This window comes from Motacilla alba, chromosome 1A (genome assembly GCF_015832195.1).
Source record: "Motacilla alba alba isolate MOTALB_02 chromosome 1A, Motacilla_alba_V1.0_pri, whole genome shotgun sequence".
NCBI lineage: Eukaryota > Metazoa > Chordata > Aves > Passeriformes > Motacillidae > Motacilla > Motacilla alba.
In genome coordinates this window covers 9,349,107-9,371,484 of record NC_052031.1, presented here as the reverse complement: position 1 = coordinate 9,371,484, position 22,378 = coordinate 9,349,107, and the positions used below count along the sequence as shown (strand labels likewise).

The following is a 22,378-nucleotide window of genomic DNA, read 5'->3' as shown; positions in this document are numbered from 1 at the left end:
CTGCTTTGCATTCAATGGACTCCAGAATCAGAATCCCCCTGAACACAGGATTTTGAACTCATACTCCAGCACTCCAACCTGTGTTCTGCTAATCTTGAACCTCTCAAGCACAGATCTGATGGAGGCAGCAGGAACACAGCTATGCCTTGTTCTTTGACACCTTTATTTCACAGTTCTCCATCTTCATGTGAATGCCAGCTGGGGCCTTGTGTTCCTTCCCACAATTCATAATTCACTTCCCACAATTGTTCCTTCCCACAATTCCCATAGTTCATAATTTTTAAGCGCTGCAAAACACATCTTCGTGTACACATTTGGGTTGGTTGTGAGAGTAGAGAGTAAACAGAACTCAATGTGAAATCACCTGTGGATTCCAGCTGTTCCTGGAGTTTTGCAGCTGCAAGTGCCATCATTTGTGCCCTAGGAACAGACTGCAAATAACTGTAAGTCAATAAATTATTGCACTGTGGAGGTGAGATGTCTGCAGGCCACTCGTCAGAGGTAGATGGTTTTGGAGCAGGTTGTGTAAGAACCAGAGCAGAGTACCTTGCATTTTGGTAAGAGGAGATGAAAACAGGCAGATTAAAGTGTCCCATTCTGGGGACTTTCTGTTGGGGTAAAGGCAGACTTGTATTCTCAATTGATGCAAATTGTGGTGATTTGCATTTTAAATATATAAAGTTCTATTCCTGAACATTTCAGTTCTGTGTCTTCCTCTATTTACAGTCCAAACTGGAGACACATTCCTTTGTGTTTAATTGCTCATAAAATTCAACTCTTCCAGACAGATACAAATATGGATTTTCAGTATTTTTAAGAAAAAAAGTTTTTTGAAAGCTGTTCACTCTGATTCTTATTCAGGTTTGTTATGTTTTAGCTATACCAACAGAGTCTAAAGGGGCCATATGTCAAAAGGTTTTCTGAATTCTTAGTTTCTGGACTTACTTTACCCAGGTATTGGAGTTTTCCATCTATTAATGAAGGTATTAATGGTGCTCACTCAATGCAGCAGTGACAGCAGCGAGGCCACTTCATGCAAGTGTCAGATACTTTTAATTTAGAGAAGTTTTAACTTCTTAGGCTTAGCTTATGAACATATATATTCTACAGCACTGTTTGCTAAGAGGTGTATTTGGATGTACATTGCACATGTTTATGTGACTACAAATTCTCAGATATGTCCTTGACTCATACATGGAGGGCAACACAAGGAAATAATTGAAATAGTTCTGGAAATCAAATAGATGTCAAACAAATGTCTGAGTTTTATCTAATAAAAATGTTTCTACTGCAAATGAATATTTAAAATGGTCATAGATCCTTTTTGCAATAGGAAATTCAGCTTACAAAGAATTTCATTCTGTTTCTTGTTTTGTTTTGGTTTTGGTTGGTTTTTTTTTTTTCTGTTTCTACTGTCCTTTGACCCTCCTGTGCCTCTTGCATAATTGTATCAGTTTGTGAATCCTTGGCTTTGGTCCCTCTAGGGAGCCCCACAAAACCCCTGTTTAGACACAGCTGAGATTGGTACTCAGGGAAAGTAATGAGGGGCCAGGGCTAGTGTAGTTGGAAGGCAAAAATTACTCAAGAATTGGGAATGTGATTATGGAATGAAACGGGGTCAAAATTCAATTCTCATATAAGTGGCAGAGTTTATAAACTATGCCATTTGTTGTTTTACAACTGTCCTGGTCTTCAATGTCAGGTAACAAAAGTGTCATTATTTGTTCCTTTCAAGAAGTAGGACATATGTTACTTATTTGCTGAGCAGCAAAATTGCATCTTTGCCATTATCTCAGCTATGTGCAAAGGAATTGACTTGTGCTTCAGGAATGAGACTTTGGAAAAAATATACAGTAAACAAATTATCTGAATGCGTTTGTCCAGATCTCTTTTCTGTATATTTCTAAAGATATTTAAATGTTTGGGTTTTTTAATTTGAACCCTGCAATCTATCCAAATAGCAAATTATGTATGCATGCAACCTCTTAACCTACAGAAAAAATAAAGATGTATTAGGCATATGAGGTAGCTTTCAGAATGGCCAATGACATTTTCCCAAACTGGTTCACAGTTCGGGTTTGTCCATGACCAGACACATTGCTATGTAAATCTAATACACCGCTGATATTTCTCTTTTAATAATATTAAGCATGCTAATAATATTAAGTGTGCTAATAGATTGGTTTCAAGTTCCTCAAGCTACATCCCTGATCTGAAGAAGAATCTCTCCCTGCCAAGAAGAAAGTCTGTAGCTGGTATCTGTCAAGTGCCTAGCATGGTGTTTGCTTCTAAGCAATTGTATTTTTAAATACAGTAATATTTTTAAAAATCTTTACTGCAGATGCAAGGGGAACTCAAAAGATTGCTGATGCAGGAGGAACCATGCTGAGATAGTAAGAAATTTGAGAACACAGTCTTAGCAGAAAACTTCTAGCATAAAATCCTCATGTTCTGGAAAGAGAATGCAGGTTTTCATTTAGAAAACTCAAATTATATACTGGTTTTTCAGGTAACTTGAAAATATTTTAAAATGATGACAAAAGCAAGAATGGCAGGACTAGGAAAATGTCAAGGTACTAATAGAAATTGCAGTTGTCTACAGCACACTACCATGTGTAGCAATAATGATCTGTTAATTCAGTAGTCCCTGGCAGAATGGTCTGATGTGGAAGGCCCCTGTGAAGACCATGTAGTCCAAACCCCCTACCAGGGGCAGGGACAGCTTTCACTAGATCAGGCTGATCAAGGCCCTGTCTAAACTGAGCTTAAGTACTTCCATTGATGGGGAAACCACAACTTCTTGGGGCAACCTGTCCCAATGTCTCACAAAAAAAAACCAAAAACAAAAAAAAACCAAAAAAACCCCCCAAAACAACCACCTTCCTTTATTCAATCTAACTCTACCACCTTTCAGTTTAAAATCTTTAGCTCTTGTCATGTTGCTACATACCCTAGTAGAAAGTCCCTCCCCATTGTTCTTATAAGCCCCCTTTCTATATTGACCAAAATACTGTTTCCCCAGAGCCTTCTCTTCTCTATCTACTCTCCAACTCTCTGTCTCTCTGCATATAAGAGGTGCTCTATCTCTCTGATCATTTTTGTGCCCCTCTTCTCCACCTGCTCCAAGAGGTTTTTCCTGTTCTGGGGACACCAGGGCTGGATGCAATACTCCAGGTGGAGTCTCACAAGAGCAGAGTAGAAAGGGATAATCACCTTCCTCAACCTTCTGGCCTTTCTTCTTGTGAGGTAGCCCAGGATAGGGTTGACTTTCTGAGCTGCAAGTTGACATGGCCGTATCTCGTTGAATTTTTCTTCTCCTGATATCCCCAAGTATTTCTCTTAACCCAATCATGCTCCAGACTGTCCTGGTACTGTGGTTTGCCCTGACCCCAATGCAGGCCCTTGGACTTAAGTTTCTCACGGGCCCATGCCTCCCTGCCCTCTACCTAATAACTGCACCACTCAGTTTGATGTCCCTCACACGCTGAGGGTGCGTTCAGTCTCACTGTCTGTCAATAATGAAGATGTTGAAGATGTCTCAGTCACCGAGGGAGGCCATTTTTTACTGATCTTCATTTGGACACTGAGCCATTGACTGCAACTCTTTGGATTCAACCATCAGGTTCTTTCAGGAACTTCCTCAGGAGAAGAGGGCGTGTGTGTGTGTGTGTGTGTGTGTGTGTGTGTGTGTGTGGGTTTACAACTGGATGAGTTGTGAAGAGGAGGGCCATTGGCATGATAAAAAGCACCATCCCACCTTTCAGGATCTGTCTCTTATTGGCCCCAAAGCCCAGTTTGTAACCTCTGGTAGTGATTGTTCACCCCATCTGTCTTATGCAGACCAGAGCCTTGTCATTACATACCCAAAAACTCACCTCTTCCCCCTCTGGGGGTGCAAACCTGGCCTCGGCAAAGAACCCTGTGGTTTTTTTTTAGTCATTAACATTTCAGTCTCTCACAATAACCATCTCTCTCAGAAAGAAACAAAATAGTTTGTCTCCAACAAATCTAAGAAGCAACTTCTTTAATTCTATTGAAAAGTAGCTACTGATTTCAAACTCATCAGGTTGGTTTTACTTATTTCAGGTAAAAGTCTTGTATGCATTAAAGAAAGAGACACCATCTGTGCTGCATAAATCACTGCCTTGACTATGCCCTTAATTATTCAGATCTTGGTCTCTTTGCCTGCCTAGCTCTTGTGTGAGGGAACAGCCTTTGTTATGCTGATGATAGGAAGGTTCAGTTGCAGGTAAGAAGAGATTTCCCACAGCCTGGCTTTTGTTTATGGCTACAAAAATAGACTAATTGCTTCATTTGATACATTGCTTTTATGTGGCTTAAACCCACGAATTCTTATGTAGGAGATAGACTAAATATGAGACAAGAAAGAGATCAGTCTCTTTTTCATCTCTCCTTCCTTTTAAGTCCTTATAGCCTTATATCTAGTGAAAGGGAAGCAAACACTCTTCCTCTATAGCCTGAATAGAATGGGGACTAACATGATTATTTTGCAACCTTTGAAAGTTTAGCTCATGGTCATGTTCAGCTCCCACCAAGCTAAAAGACTGATAAATTCTCTTTTCCTGTGGCCTTTGTGTAATTGCAGTGTGGATGGCCCTCTCTGCAGTTGCTTTGCAACTGAAAGCTCTGTGGAGCATATGGCACCTGCTGACCAAAGATGCCATTCACTTAATTTTAATTCTGTGAATCCAGCTTTCCAAGAGGGAAAATTCAAACTACAGAAGTTTCTAACAATTATTTCTTTTTTTTCTGCCTCTTTCCCCTACATTGCACAGTATCAAATGCAGTGAACTGTAAATGAGAAAGGCTTCCCCACATACCAGTCCTCCCACAGCACCTTTTGCTCCTGCCATATGGCTTTTTCAATGTCCTCCTCATGACTTCTCAATCCATGTGCTATCTGATGGCTGGATGTTGTGGTTTTGGGCAAACCAGCACATTAGCTCATACCAGAGCTGCGCAGGAACACACTGAAAACCACCAGTGGCAAAAATCCTCTCTTTGGGGATGTGCTCCTTGGCACAAGCTGTGGATGTGGCAATCCTCTTGGCAGCTTCAGCTAAACCAGCAGCTGTTGAAAAGGATGGAGTTCATATTGACCCTCCTTTCACCACCAAAGACACAGACCAAAGTCAGGAGAACCCAGAAAGGCCACTCTTGCAACTCCTTTTCCTCTGTGGTTTCACAATTTGTGCATTTTAGGTTCTTTGGAAAGGATGCACGGGATGGAAAACCTTTTCTTTTTTTCTTTTGAGCAATAAAAATATGTTTGTGCTTTCCTGGAGCATATTCTCCTTGCAATTAAAAATTTCTTCACATTTTATAATCCATCCAGGCACAGGAACCATCATAAAAAAATCACAACTCAAAGTCTCCTATAAAAGCTTCTGTGGGTGAGTAGTTCTTATGTCATTATAGACACTAACCCCACAACCATATTAAATAACTCACAGCCAAATATTCATCTGCCAGCTGATAATTCCCTGTGACAACTGCAACATTTAATGAAATTCAGGAAACAATGCAACAAAAGAGTGGAAAACAGTGAAAAAGCCACAGCACAAAACAGGCAGGGTAATGTTCTAGGCTGGGGGAGCCATAATTTTATATATTTGACATTAAATGAATTTTTTTTCGTGTACATACTCTAAAAAGGTCAGTGCACATTAAAAAAAGTATACTATAGTTTTAAGATGATAAAAAAAACTCATCTCTGACCTTTTCCAAGATGATTAAAAGGCAGAATATAGAAAGGCAGATGCTATTTGAAAATTATATTTCAGATTCGTCAATATTTCTTTTTTACAGAAATGTGGTGTAAAAGTGTGTTAAAATTAATTCCCCAGATTCTAAGAAAATATAAATAATTATGGCATCTCAAAATTCGTCTCTAATGAAATATGACCTATGAGAGATGAGAGTAAGTTTAAAAAAAACTCTCTGAACAAAACTGTTGTGCAATATATATTTTCTTGTTGAATGCTGTCAATATCATCCTCTCCAGTGACTTTGTTTAGCAGTTCTCTGAGTTAAAATTGCTGAGAAGTAGTTACCATATTTTCATATATATTGATATCTCTAATATTTTGGAATATTTATTTTGAGACAAAAATCAGCTTGAAAGATTTTTTCTGATTACCTGAAATGTAATTATGGTGGAGTTAATCTGGTGAATCATGTGTAATGAACACATGTTAAAAGGACAGATTGCTGTTTAAAAATTTATATTTCTTTTTCATCAACAATTAGAATGGACGAACTTTTAAAAACACAACCCCCCAAACATACAATCTAAATCTCATACCTTTCTCCTTTTCACCACCAAGAAAAAAAAATCTAAGAAGCCTGAACAACTGCTGCTCTTGTGCTTTGAGTATTTATATGGGCTGTACTCTGGACTCCATCTGACAAGACCATGAATGGACATCACTGTAAAAAAAATTTATATTCCTTGACAGACTTACTCTGATTTTTCACTCTGACCCCCTTCCAGAAGGTTCCACTCTAGAACAGGAATGACTGAGGAGGTCGTGTTTGACTATAGTACCAGAATCTACCTGGGAAAAAATATTGATTAGTACAAATTCCCTCACTCTACTTTTGGACCACAAGCTGGGGTCCCCCTGATGATTCAACTTGTCTGCTCACCTGGCACTACTCTTCCTTGCTGCAGCAGGACACTGCACTGTGTGGGGGGAGGCTTTTGCCACAGGCCAAAGAGATAAAGAGATAAATGAGAGATAAGGGTCTGTAAAGAGGAGATCAAGGGATGCAAAAAGGTATTTTCATCACTCAGGTGGTTATTGTGAAGCTAAGCCAATCTAAAATGTAAAAAGCACTATCAAATGTTGATTTTTTAATGATTGATGAGTAATATTGTATCAAGTAAAACATTTAAGCAGAAGAAAATGCAGTAAATTAAACACTAATGATCTGTATACTTGAGTTAAAGCTACAGGTAGAATATTTCTATTACCCTGATTATGGTAAGGTCCACAGTGCATTCTTCAAGTTCTGATTAATAGCACTTTTTAATACACCTAGTAAATTAAAATGCAGAAAATGCTCATGGTGCATTAATCATGTCCACTGGTCTGCAAATTTCATCTCTTATTACTGGGAAAGGGAGAAGACAGTGAATTATAGCTGTTGTGGTTTATGATGATAATGAGGGTTATTGACATTATTATGTGCTTTCACAGACATACTTGAAGTCCAGGTTGAGGGGACTTGGCAAATGTGATTCTTCAGTGAGAAAAAAATCATCATGAGCTATCTCCATGTATGTTGGAAATGCTGAAACCCAAATTGCTAGAGATATTCTGAGAGTTCATAAGCAACAACTGCAGCCACATTAAATGTAATCCTGGACTATTCCTCTCAAAACATAGCTTTCCAAAGGTGTGCAAAAACATTTTCAAAGACATGAAATTCTGCTGCTGAATTGACTGACGTGGCAAGTAAAGAGATGTTTTGTTTCAATGGAGTTTTCTGTGTGTTGCCACGGGGGAAATCTACTGAAACAAGTTCACAAAGGATCCTTAGCCCACAGGTGTCCTGAAACAGGAATTGTGTTGCACCAAACCATTCATTGATCCAGGCTTCTCCTCCTGCAACCACGTGTGCTCTTTCTAGATGGGCATAAGAACCTCAAGAAATCTAGGAATTAGGCAGATGTGCTTCCATGCTTTAAGTTTGCTCAATTGAGCTCTCTTCTGCTGCTCTCACTACAGCAAATTATGAGCACATGTGCACAAATGCTTAACAAAATATTTCCTGGTTCAACATTACCTGAGAGCCATATCTCAAAGGAGCAAAGCTCTTTTGTGAAATGCAATTACAGTAATGGATTAGGTTGATGTTTGGCAAATGTGTTCTTCAATAGGTGCATCACTGTAGAAAGCTGATTAGCTCACAGTGACAAGAGGTTTACTTGACATTGCTAGCTCTGCCATCTTTCTGTTTATAGTGCTAGTCAGGTAACTGATTTCCTCAAAAAAATAATAATAAAAAATCACTCATTGCAAGTAAAAGAAAAAAAAATATCACCCAAAGGGAAAACTTGCCAATCATGGCTTCATTTACAATAAATACTCATGTCAGCTGGACAGGAATTCTCCATTAAAAAACAGTAATATGGTGAAGTGACAGGATTCCAGGGCTGATAGGTATTGCAGGCATCCTGCTGGGTTACAGCTGTAAAAAAGCTCACTTTCAGTGCCTCTTATCTGGACAGTGCAGCTTTCAGAGGCATTTTGCCTTCTGGACTCAGAGATATAAAGTTGCATAAATAACTCCAGCCTCAGTGCTGCAAGGTAGAATAAGGAGATTACTGTTTGTTTGTTGGGTTTTTTTTAAAGAGGGAAACTGGCTGACCAACAATTAGGAGAAAATTGATTTTTTTTTCCCCTGTCAGGATTAGGAACCAGCCAGCAACCAAGCCCCAGTGCAGATACTCATACGCTCCCCAACCAGCAGGATCAGGGAGAGAACTCGAATGGTCAAAGAGAGAAAACTTGTGAGCTGAGATAAAGAAAGTTTAATAGGGAAAGCAAAAGCCATGCACACAAGCAAAGGAATTAATTCACTGCTTCCCATGGCAGGCAGGTGTTCAGCCATCTCCAGGAGAGCAGGGCCTCATCACAGGTAACAGTGACTTGGGAAGACAAACATCATTACTTTAAATTTCCCCCAACCTCCTTCTTCCACTCACTTTGTAAACTGACCATGATGTCACATGGTTTGGAGTATTTTTTTGGGTCACCCATCCCAACTGTGTTTCCCCCTAACCTCTCACACATCCCCAAGTCCCTCATCAGTGTGGCAGTATGAAAAGCAAAGAAAGGCCTTGTCTCTGTGTAAGACCTGCTCAGCAATAAAACAAAACAAAACAAAACAAAACAAAACAAAAACCCAAAACCACAAAAAAACCCAAAAAACACAAAAGCAACCCTCTCTTTATTATCAACCCTGTGTCCAGAACAAATCCAAAACATTTCCTCACAGCAGCCACTGTGAAGAGAATTAACTCTACACCAGCCAAAACCAGCATAGTCTTGAAATTTAAGAGAAAATAAAAGAACAAGAGAAACTCTATGTTAATTATATTGATTCAAGCACTTTTTCAAATATGATGGTTACTTGTGCTATTCAGGTACCTGAATAATTCTCCTTCAGGGCAATTATTTTGCTTGATTGCCTACAGAAGGAGATCTGTTTCATGCTACAGAACAGCAGTGTATATCTTAAAAGCCTGTTTTGAGATATAAAAAACCAGGAGTTGCACATCAGGTTAACACCCTCCTGCTCTGATGTCCCAAGAGAATCTGAGAGCACAGTAGCTTGTACAAGGTGACAGTAATCTCACTGACAACAAAAGAGCAAGAGCAAAGCAAAGGAAGTGTTAATCCAAGTGCTCTTGATTTTCCTTCATCAGAAAACAGGGTAGAGTCCAAATCTTTATCCAAATTGTGGCTTCTCAGTGAATTTCCATTGGTTAGCATCTTATGGACCTAAGTGACCATGTTCCACTCTCAAAATACATTCATGCATCAGACAGACTATATCTACTCATTACCCTGTGCCACATTTCCTATTTGGCAACTCTATATATACATCTTTCTGTCCTAATCTGTGGTCTCTGCTCATAAAATGCATGGTGAAGGACATCTGAAATTAACAATGTGTGACTAGTGAGCTGCAGATAGTCATGCTGTCTGGGGAAAATAAATTATAAGAAATAATACAGATTATTTCAGCCAAATATAGTTCTTAATTATATTTATAATTTGACGACTTCATGCACATACAAAATACAGCAAACTCATAATGATAAGAAGCAGACAATGGCCCCCAAATATACAAAGAAGCATTTTAAATAACATTGTGCTAAATGCACATTTGTGCATATCCTTCCAAAATACACTGTCACTCTTTCTCTTCTTCCATAGATGTCAGAGCACTCTTTGAACAAGACCTTGTAGTTCTGAATTCTCACAGGCATTGCAACCATGAAAGGAGCAAGGTGTAAGCTAAAAATTTAAGTTTTAAAATGCAAATAAAAAAAGTAATGCAATTCTTCACATGTAAATGCTAACGGGATGGGTAGCTAAAAATATACACTCTCAAATTAAATCAAGAATCCTGATTTCCATATAAGATGATTTCCACCTGAAATCTCTGAGAATGAGACACAAAGTTGTATTTGTTCCATGAGGCTGAGATGCTATAATTCCCTACTAATAGTTCATTAATGATACATTTAGCACTAGATACTTGCAAATGAATAAAAAAATAAAAAAAAAAAACCCCTCAGATTATTGTTTAAAGGAAGGGGACTCCATAATTCATCAGAAAAGGATTATAGTAGTGCTTTACAAGTTTTTCACCAGGGGTGTCAATAAGGTTTGTACAGGGCATTAAGTTCAGATCAGGGATGCTTGTTCTGCTTGTGTTCTCTGTCACAACTCTCAGTGCTGTGCTTTTCATACAGCTATAAACGAATAGGAGATCCTCCATGCAACTGAGTTCCACTAAACTGTCCCACAACCATGAGTTCATTCAGTCTCCTCTCTCAGACCAAAGCTAGCAACTGCATGAATTCATGCAAGGATCTGCAGAGTGTCCAGTCCCATCTCAGAGAGATATTGTAGCTAAACCAAATGCAAACCCCCAGAGATACACTGATTCCCCTAACAGGCTGATGAAGATTCATCTGCTGCTATACCCACACCAGGTGAAACCCTGTTTTCCTCACACTCTGGTTGCTGACAGAGTGCCATGTGCTCCTTCCAAACACAGGATCAGCCTCTGCTCCCAGAGGAGCACAGCAAAGCTCACTGCTCCTGTCAGCAGCTGTGAGCTCCTGACAGGAGCAGTGTTTGAAAAACACTGGGTTAGCACTGATTGCTGCCTTTGGTAACACAGCAAACCACAAACCTCTGTTACCCAGGCTGCTAATTCGCACTCTTCCAGGGCCATGAAACTCTTGGTAGGTGATGAATCCCTTGTATATTTTCTTCATGGCATAAAAGTTTGGATCAGCTTTGCTATTTTCCCTAGTGGCATCATGTTCTTATTTTAGGAGTAAACTCATTTTTGACGCATTTCTGTTTACATTTAGCTTGTATTTATGCTTAACTTGTGTTTAACTTCCCTTTCTTATTTTAAATTTTTAATTTAAAAAAATCCCCAATCCAATCCATGTTGTAATACTAAATTTCTCAGGTATTGAAATTGTAGGTTTTCAGCATTTTCTGGATCTGTTTTCTTAAAGCAAGCTTTTCTTATATATATATATATATATATTCGTATATATATATGTATATATGTGTGTGTATATATATATATATATATATATATATATATATATATACATACACACACACACATATGTACTTTTTTTTTTCAAGTCAGTCTTGTAAGACCTAGGTTGTAAATGATTTAAAATTACTTAGTTCTTTTGATCTCTTTTCCTGGTATCACTCACAAGAGGAGCAAAGCAGCACTTTCGAACAGAGATCACACATCAGAAAAATATTTATGTGGATCAGATCCTGAAACTATAGAAACACAGCTGCATAATGCTGGTTTTGTTTTTAATCTGTATCCTAACTTTTTATGACTGCATTTTACCCCAAAACACATTAACAACATAAAACATCATTTATTTAAAATGCCTGTTTCCCAGTATAAATTATTTCCATCACTGCCTTCTAAATCTGTGGCTTTAGCACATGGAGACTAAAAGTGTCTGCTGAAAGCAAACCAGCTGGGGATCTTGGTAACACTTCTTTGCTTATACATATTTCTTCAAAAAAGAAATTTAAATACCGTGTTTCTCTTTCTTTTGCCACAAGAGGGCGATCCCTCAATTCGTGTCCACTAAGGCAATGTACAGACACAAGATGGACTCGTTTTCTATCTAAACCATCATTTCAACCTCTTATATAGACAAATTGATGAATTTCATTCTGTCTGTGTTCTCAGCATGCATGTGGCTTACAAGAAGCTACTGGGAAATATCATTTAGCTGTGGGAGCTCACTGTGCTTCATAAATGGCTGATACTGAAAAAAAGGTGGGAAATAAATAAGATTTCCCTTCATTATCTTTAGAAGTAGCAGTACACTGTATTAACACAATTCATTGTTCTCAGTGATGAACTCAGACAGGTCACAATCAAAAGGAATAAGATCTTAAGATGTGCTGCTTTCAGAAGCATGAGAAATTTGTGAAACAAAGAAAAGATATCTCTTATAGTTTTCATCCACTTGTGAATGTTTAGCTATTTGAATTTGTTAAATATGCCATCATGTGCAATAATATACAGCGCAAGCACAATCCACACAGGAAACTGATTCAAGCACTCAAAACCTGAAGATTGTCACATCCTCCCTAATGCAAAACTCTGATTGCATTTACTTAGAACCAGACAAGTGGGAAGATTTTGTTTAAAATGCTTCTAAACAGTCATCATGAGTGTACAATATAACTTACCATAGTATTTTTGTTTCCAGTCCCAATATTTTACATATATAAACCTGTGAAATTTACTCAAACCAAGACTGATTCCTCCCTCCTAAGTCCAAATAAAATTTTGCTCAGAAACAGTGGATGGATTTTGTCCATCAAGAGTCAGCAATGTTCCTGGGCAGCCGGTAATGCTCTGGCCTGATCCTTGCCTTCTTCTCCTGAGGGCTGGCATATTTCCACTTGGATGGAGACATTTTCAGCTTTTTTCTCTTCTTATCTGTACACCACACTTTTTCACAGTATTCTTCCACCCTCTGGAAGTTGCTGTAACCTATCAATTGAAGAAATTCCTTATACCATGGCTTTGAAGCCTGAGGTATACTGCTCTGCATTGGGCATGGCATTTTGTGAGGGATCTCCTCCTCATAGTCTTTATTGAACATTTCGTCTACACGTTCCTCCTCGACAATTTCCAGGGTGATTTTCCTGACAGTGTGAACAATGCTGTGTTCCACTGTCTGACAAAAATAAGTCCCTGCATCCAGTCGATGCAGCTTCAGGAATAAAAGGCCAAGGTCCATTTTTATTATTCTATCATCAGTCTTCACCTGAAAAAAAAACCAAAACCATAAAATGCAGTTATAGGGCACAGGCCTTTGCTATTACATTAAACCAATTCAATTATTTCTGAACTGTACTTTCATGACTGTAATACTAAATTTTGAGAGGAAAATTAGAGATCTAAAAATTTTTAATTCAGAGTGTTTTTATAAAACAAAAATATTTACTTGAAGTAAAGAAGAGATTGAGTTGTAAATGGAGAACAATCTAAAGAATCTGGGAAGTATGGAAGAACATGTAGTGAAGAAGACAGATCCATGTTTTAATTGCAGAGGGAAATAGGTTAGAAACATGCAAATAATCTACTTAATGGGAAAAAAAAGGGGCATTTGCCAGCTGACCTTTGATAAGGATCCCTGTGAATTATTTTATAGACTGGTATGCTTCTAAGGAGACATTCATAAAAGTATTTGCATCTCTAACTGCAGGACCATTGTGATCTTAAAGCCTCAGTTCTGAGTCTGCTGTTTGAGTTCCTCCTACAACTCCTGAGGACTACACTATTGACTATGAGACATTCACAGATGTTGACAAGCAGGGAGCACTGAGCTGTCTAACCCAGCAGCAAGAGTGGCCAGGAAAATGGTATCCTCAGCTTTTCAATTAACAGTAAGGTGTACTTAAGCAGAAGTACTGGGTGATGAAGGGATCAAAAGCAGCCCTGAAGAGAACAAACTCAAGATCTGACAGTACTGAAGAATGAGGAGCTGGATGAGAGCTGGCCATGTCCACTTGCAGAAAACCAACTCTATCCTGTGCTGTATAACAAGAAGTGTGGCCAACAGGTCAAGGGAGGTGATTCTCTCCCTCCACTCTGCTCTGGTAAGCCCCCACCTGGAGTGCTGCATCCAGCTCTGGGATCCTCAGTGCAAGGCAGACATGGACCTGTCAAAGTGGGACTGGAGGAGGGTCACAAAAATGAAGAGAGGAATGGGGCCCTTCTCCTATGAAGAACGAGAGAGCTGGGGTTGCTCAGCCTAGAGGAGAGGAGGTTCTAGACCTTAGTTTGACCTTTTAGTACTTAAAGGGGGCTTATAATAAAGATGGGGACGTTTTTACCAGGCCCTATAATGACATATCTACACTGCAGTGATAGCTACATTGGTGTGTATCAGATTGAGGAATAAATATTATTGCACTTATGAAGTACTTTCATAATGGTAAAATACATGCAAAAGAGGGAGAGAATCCACCAACACTCATTTGCAAAAGTTTTGTAATAAATGGGTAAGGCAGCAAGAATGAATAGAAGTTAAGCTAGACTAACACTGAAAATAATACATACACATTTCTTCCATGCAAAAACAGACTAAGAGAAGTGATGAATTTTCCTTTGTTTTGAGATTCTAAATTAGCTTCACTTCATGTCTAACATCTGCATTCAAGATGCTGAATGTAAACACCAGGTGAAATTCTCAGGTCTATTATTTCAAGAGACCAGATGAACATAGTGATTTTCTCTGACACTCCTATACATTTCAGCAATTGGTGGCAGAAATTCAGTGAAGATGTAATGCTCCTAACAACAGGCTCTTTTATTGAAAAAAGTTAGTCTATAAGAATATTTACCTCTTCCTTCTTAGTTTCATGTGCTCGCTGGACAAACCATATGACTTTTGCTTGTAAAGTCCGTGGGGTGCACTCCAGAAGGGTGCTGTTGTACTCTATTCCATAAACAAGTCTTTCCTCAGTCTTCTCCAGAACTTCACCTGGAAGGGAAATAAATGTTTCAAAAATGTCTTACTGCAAGCACTTATTACACACCATGTTCAGGGTATTGTTACTTTTAGGAGTGAAGCTTCATTCAGATCCAACCAGACAGTGACTGGAAAGTAATGTCTAAGGAAGATCTGACCTGCTAAATGAATTTTCCCATCATCCCAGGCTTTCACAGCATCTGACCAAATTGTGCTGTGACTCACCTAAGATTGCAGAGAAACAGATCTCAGCTTTCCACATTGTTAATTGTTTGTGCTTGGTTCTTATGAATAGTTAATTTCGTTTTCACTCAGTGAAACAGGAGGATTCAAAACATGTTTAAATATAATAAAAAATTCAATTACTTTAGGAATAATTACAGCACATAGCTGTTTGCAGAATAATACTATAAATACTCTAACCGATATTACACATATTCAAGCTATACATATATTAACTGAATGTACAGTTTGGGCCCAAGGGTGCTAATAAAAACAAGGTGAATTAATTAAATCAAAATTTAATTCTGGTTTTCAATCCAACAAAACATCTGGAGGAGGATAAACTAGTTGTTACACTGGACAAAACCAACTGCTTCATTAATGAAATCATCTTATTCCATAATAGTGAGAAATATTCTTAAGGCCAAATAGCTTTATATCTTAAAAAAATATACTGTTTTATACGATTGTGATTTCTCTGTTGTATTTCAAACTTGTGGAAGAATTAGGACTTAACATTGGAATATACTTTTCCAAAATGTACATTATCCTCTAATGGACTTTAATTTTAATGAAGCTTTCTCTGGTAAAATATATGTACATACGTAAATATTTAAAATAGTGTTTCTCTGGATATCATTCTAGAAGAAACTTTTATGTTTTATTTTTTTCTTCTATAAATGTATTGCATATTATCCTGCAAAATACAAAGCATTTCCATATAATTCTTTCCTTTCTGGTTTTCTATTCCCAACACCCACGTTTGAAATCCTCACTTTTCAAGGTTTGGATAAGAGTATTCTATCTTTTTTTTTTTTAAGAGAAAACTTGATCATAAATACACAGTTTTATTCTGTCGTGTCACTACTCATGCCTGCTCTTAAATTCTGTGTCCTGACCATTTCAGAATGCAGCTCCATTGTTTCTAATCCTTGCCTCATCTTTCTGCTTTATTTATTTTTTTTTTTTTTTTTTTCTGTTGGGAGCCATGGGGATGCATTCTCCTCATCTTTAGTCTGAATGTCAGTGCTGCAGCACCACATGAACATTTTGGGATGCACCTGACCTGTCACTGAGACAGTCACCCTTAGACCTGGATGGCAGGGCCTCAGCCCCACGGCTCTTACAACATGATAGGAACATGCCAGTGGAAACAGCAGGTGAGATCATGGTCTGGCTCGTGCTCTTGGCAAACTGTGCTGGCTGTTCCAGGCCTTTACAAGTATTTGCACATGAGTGAATAGATTACCAATGAACTGCTGGCCAAAGCACTGCTGCGCTGCGTTCCCGTGCCGAACATCTTGTCTGCGGAAACGTCTGGAGGGGAAAAAGTGGAATTATTTGAGAGAACAAGTTTAGTTTACATGTTGTTTGGTTTATGCTAAACTAGCCTTCATTAAAAACTTAAGGAGTTAAACCTGGATTGCTAACAATTTACCATTGTTGTGAGAAGTGCTCATTTATAAGTCAGTATTCTGTCTCTACTCAGCCTACTCGGAGTCATGTGTTTGAAAAACATGCTTGTCTAGAGAAGAAGTACAATTATGTGTCCATTTTATATACAACTATACAACTATACTAATGTTACAAATATGAAAACGAGATCTTTTGAACTGACTGGGTAACATTCAATCATAGGGACCTTTATCCTGTCTTTGGGGTCTCTCTCTCTCTCCAGAAAGGAAGGAAATTTTCCTTTTTTAATTCAGCACAGTTTCCCATGTATATGAATTGTACTTCTTTTATCCTTTACTCTCATGGTTTTTTGGGGTTTTTTCTTCCCTTGAGAATCTCAACGTGTGGAAGAAATACTTTATTTTATTTCAACTTTGTACCAGACAGTTATTGAGCTCATTTTTCTCAACAGGGAAATGTATACATTCAAGAATGCCCATGCCTAGAAAGTGAACTGGTGGAAGAAGAACTGGGGTCAGAACACATGAGCCCTGTATTTGACCTGGAAAAAATACAAGTCTTTTTCAAAGAAAAATCATTTTGACTTTTGAGGTTTGAGTTTTTTATTGCATTTGCAGAAAAAAAAAAATAAACCATTATTATATGGTGCATTTCCAGAAGAATTGTGCATTCGTGTAGCATTTATTTTCTTTGAGTGTCTTGATAAATAAAATTAAGATTGTGGACTTGGGAAATAAAAGAGCCTATTGGATGCTGTATCTTGCTACATTAGTATGTCCAACAACCTCAAATGTAGCTTTTTCTAAGGATACTGTTCCTATATTTGCATAAAGAGTAATTCTGTACAGTATTGCCAATGCCATACATGACAGATTAACAGAAGAAATATACAGTGCAGTAAATCTTACACCGTAGGTTTGTGTACAGTATAAATTACATTAGAAACAAAGTCAAAGAGTTCTGTTATTCTGTGCATTTTGCTAGTGAAATAAGGTTATTCTCCTTATTCTATGTGAACCCAAAAGATAAAATTTTAATTTGTCACAAATTGAATTTACTGAAACTATTTAGATTTACACCATCTAAAAGTCTTGTCCATGGATGTTACTAATTTCATTTTAATCTGGCTGCAGACAGTGATTATTTTCTGAGTTTTGTTACCCATATGATCCAGGGTTCTTGGTGGACCGATATTAACCTCCATTAATATTCAGAGAAGAGCCAGTGTTTTTCAATTGTTGTTTCAGGAGAATCTGGAAATTCAGTGAAGACTGCATTGGGCTTTTAGGGAGAAATGCTAACAATACTTGCATCCTATTAAAGAAAACCGAGGTAGCAACTGGGCCTTATTCTGCCCTGGGTGTTGTCATTGCAATGTGTAGTGTCAGTGCTGATAAATGTTGCCACCAGGTTTGCAAGTCTGTGTGTGTAGATTACTCAGAAGAGACATTCTCCTGCACAAATATACATAAACACTATAGGATATGCATTAGCCTTTAAAAAAACCAAACAAGACAATCCAGCTGCTGTCAGGTCCAACAGCCCTATCTAGCAGGAACAGGTAGCAAACATATTCTATTTACTCATGAGTTCCTTAAGATCACTGTAACACTAAAAAAAAAAAAACAACCTAGTTCTGCAAGACAGGGTTATTTCTCCAATTGTCAGAATCATTAAAGAAAAAAAAAATTGATGGAATTTTAATGTTGCAACTCTGAAGATTGGGGAGGATACAATTATCAGTGCCTTCACTTACTATTATCGCAAATAGAAGGAAAAAATGGAGAGAGGTGCTGAAAGAGAGGGAGATTCTGGGAGATAAACTCATTCCACAAATACTGACATAAGCTTGGTATTATTTTATTGTTTCTTAGAAATGATTTTACTCAGAATAATAGAGTATCAGACAATTCCTGAGATAAATAACTGTAAGGAACAATTTTCAGTGATAACAAGTATACTGAGTGTAGGGAAGTATCTTTTGCAATCTATAATTTCATTGATTTAGATTTCATCTCTTAACTCTGTGCTTTCAGGAACCTAGTAAAAATGATCTGCAAGAAAGCAATGCAGTCATCATCATCATCATTATCATCACCATAATTTTCATTTTTCTTTATTATTTCCCAGGAATGTATGAGGCAAAATCAAAAATTCTTGGGAAGAAAAGGCATTACTATGTTTGCATAAGTAAATCAGTAGACTGTGTGCCTGCTGGTGGAGTGGGTGATGGAGAAAGAAGACAGAGAGCGAAAGGAGACAGGGGAGAGACTGGCAGCTTCTAAAAATTAGCTAAAGAATCACACTATGCCTACCCACGTTCAAAGACATTTTAAAACTACTTCAGACCTTTTTTAGCCTGGATGGTGAGCTGGTACAGCAAAGAATCTCACTTGCAGAATTTGGTACTTATTTAGATAAAAATTGAAACTGCCTAAATCAGATTGCAGAGCTAATAGTGAACTAAAGCATTCAAGTCCTGGACCTCTGCTTTCTCAAGTAAACTTCATGAAATTTGAATGCAATAGAAATTCCTTCTGCCATCTGAGATATTTGCAGTGTTCAGGAGCCACACACCTATAATTATCACAGAATTGTGGCATTCTGTGCTGCCAGCATCAAGATATGGGATTTTGGACTCAGTTTTTATTTTTCCTTAATTAAATCCCATATTTACATAGTTATCCAAGATATACATGTATAAGGAATTATAGACTTTCACAATTTAAAAAATTAATACCAGACGCCAAGCATAAGGTTTTTATATTTATGCTTCACTTCTCTCTAAATCTTTTACATGCCTTAGTTCACAGATTTCTATTTAATGTTACTCTAAACACTTGTTGTACCTTGGAGGCATCAGAATCTAAAGCAGACAGCATTTGGACCAAAGTGGGGAGGACACATTGTACATCCCTGCCCCAATTCAATTCTTCACCAGCTGGACTGGAATTAAAAGGAGAGCTTTGGGCAGAGCCCTTACCCACTAGCAGCACTGCTCTTACAGATCAAAAGTCCACATAAATGTACAGAATGAAGCCCCCATTTGAGCAGAGACAGGTGGTACTAAGTGTACTTAGTGTACTAAGTGTACTAAGTACTAAGTGGTACTAAGTGCAGCTCAAGTGTGCTGCAATGTAAGGCACAACTCCATGACTCCCATAAAGGGACAGGTATCAGGAACAGGAGAAACAAGTGCTCTCCAATGCCCCTTGCACTCACATGACTTGTATTACCATGAACAGCTTGAGCAGAAATCTGGAGCATTGAGACAAGGCCAGACTAAGACATGAATGATCGGGGATGTGGCATTAATTAAATTAAAAGCCATGGCAGGGTTATCAACCAGGCACCGCCACTTGATATCAGAGAGCTCCACACTGTCTGCTGGGACCTGCCTTGTCCCCTAGAACTCTTCACATGGTACCTGACAGGAAGAAACCTAAAACAACTTCTATACACATGTCCCTAGTACCTCTCCATGCCTCTCCCTGTACCACACAGTTAGTGTAAGGCCTTAAATTTAAAATGCTCTGAGCTTCAGCTGTGACCTAAAGTGAACAAAGCAAATGCCATTCATGCCTCTCAGCACTGTTAGTCTTGCTGGCTGCTCCCCAGACTCTGATATGGAAAACAAGTTTTGCAGACTTCAAGAACATTCAATTGAGTGCAAATCCCTTCTCCACTGCTACAGTGCTTATCTTAAGAGAAGGAAAGAGATAGCAGCAGTATTTTCTTCTTTTAGAGGCTGACCTGCTGAATGTTGAGGAGGTAAGGCACAGGAAGGTGCCTGGGTGCTGCCCATATCACTCCACCCTGGATAAATGTGTTTTCAGGGAACTTAAAGGCTGCTACTCTGGAAATTGTCTGAGGTGAGAAACATGTACAACAAAGTCCAGGCCTCAGTGAGTTTCTCTCATCTTTTCTTAGACAACAAGTAGCCTGCACAACATAAACGGTGATACTGCTAGCAAGCTAAAATGCTGCTGGGAAATTTTTAACCACTCCCTCCCTCCCAAATGACTTTTACATCATCAGATGAGTAACCCATATGCTTTATCATTATGATAATCCAATTTCTACTTATACTGTAGGACATTAATCTCCCTGGCCCACTGTATAGCTGCTCATCTTTCTTAATCTGGAGCCTGAAAATTTTAACCAGACTCATCCCACCCTGAGCAGTCAACCAGAGCCCACTTCTTCCCTTTCCTATATTCACAAAAGGCACAACAAAACAATTCAATCCTGCTTCTAAAAGCTGTGTAGGTTTCCTGCTTGGTTTAACCTATGTCTTAGTGCAGTAAATCCAAGAGATTCTCAATTATGCTGAGTCACACACTGTTTCTCATTTGTACTTTTAAATATGCCTTATCCAAAAAATGATCCTACCAAAGATAACATCACTGGATTAATTATCTTTTTAAAAAATGTATGGAAATGTCTATTATGCTTGACAGTATTCAACATGCTTTTGAGTGCATCCAGATTCATGGAAAGATAAAATATGCCAGATGAAAAATAACTAAATACAAAGCCCCATATTCCTGATTTTCCTTAAGAAACAATAATTCATTTGGGATACTGTGGCTTGGTTTGGACTTAACCATCTCCACAAGTTTTCAAAACTCTCTGGAATTTATTCAATTCATTATTACATTAGGTCTAATGTAAATAAGGATATATTTATTCAATTCATTATTACATTAGGTCTAATGTAAATAAGGATATATTTTTAAAACCAGTAATTGCTAAAAAAGCCACAGAAATTATTTGAACTATGCAATACCAAAATTTTGCTGATTCAGGTAAGAAATTGCTCTGTCTACGGGGCTAAGATGACTAATTTTTGTGGAAAGGTCTGGATTAAAACATGCATGTTCTAGATACTTGACATGTGTAGCTGAACCTGGGTTTGAGAGGGAAGGGAGGACAACAGGTCCCAGGGAAATCATTGAATGAAAGAGTGAAGGTCAAGAACCATGAATGAGTGAAGGTCAAGAACCATGAATAAGTGAAGGGTGATACAGAGAAAGAGTCTCCACAAGAAAGAATTAAAGCACCCAGATCAGGTCTTTCTGCTTTGAACTTGCCTTTAGAGTAATTTACCTTTCAATCCACTGCAGAAAACCTAAACCAAAACTTAGCTTTTGCAGAAAATGTTCTGGTGGATTTTGGTTGGTGAAGGTGTATTACTAATAACAAAGCATCTTTGATTTTTTTTAGAAATTCTGTTGTTTATGTCACTGCAGTGTGATATACTTGTATAGTAGTACCAAACCAGGTCTCTGATGTTGCAAAGACACGAAAAGATGTTTGAGGAAATCAGGGTTTACAGTGTGATGCAAGTAATTACAAAGTGACTTAGCTCTAGTCATAAAAATATTCCTGCCAGTGCAGCTTATGCCATCCTGTGAGTTTGGATCCTTGCAATCCCCTGAGAAATTAGATGACATCTCACTGTTGGGTTATGTCCGGGGGGGAGATGAATAAGATAAATAAGATAAGTAACGAAGTACTCTGTGTTGCAGTAGAAACTGTTGATGTAGATATTTGTAAAAAGAGAATCAGAAGAAGCAGGAGCTCTCACCTCTTGGCCTGCACGGCCGTGGGGTAGTAGCGGGAGCAGGCGACCCCGTCCCAGGCGCAGTAGGGATCCCGAGCCAGGCAGCAGTCGGCACAGGCCGTGCCGTACATGTCGCACTGGTGGAACTTCACTTGGGCTATGAGCGCCTCGGATCCCACGTAGAGCTGTTGCTGCAAAAAATGCACCACACAGGGTTCCCAGAATGCCCACTAAAACTTCTCTTCCCAAAGCAGTTATTGAAATTGTTAAATTAATTGTTGCTTGTTGTGCTTCCAGCCTGTGACCTGAGGGAGGCAGAGTTACTCTGCAAGAAAATATCTGATTACAGATTAAACTCTTCT

General features: G+C 38.3%; 1 protein-coding gene across 1 annotated transcript in view; it reads right to left on the bottom strand.

The window, feature by feature from the left end:
- Positions 1-11,353: 11,353 nt before the first annotated feature.
- SEMA3E (semaphorin 3E) overlaps positions 11,354-22,378 on the bottom strand; it is a 127,241-nt gene continuing 116,216 nt past the window's right edge. The window contains exons 14-17 of the mRNA XM_038154113.1: positions 22,041-22,207; positions 16,284-16,351; positions 14,685-14,824; positions 11,354-13,102 (exon numbers count right to left, since the gene is read on the bottom strand). Coding sequence (XP_038010041.1) covers positions 12,650-13,102; positions 14,685-14,824; positions 16,284-16,351; positions 22,041-22,207 — 828 coding nt within the window. The 3' untranslated portion in view covers positions 11,354-12,649. The remainder of the gene's footprint in view (positions 13,103-14,684; positions 14,825-16,283; positions 16,352-22,040; positions 22,208-22,378) is intronic.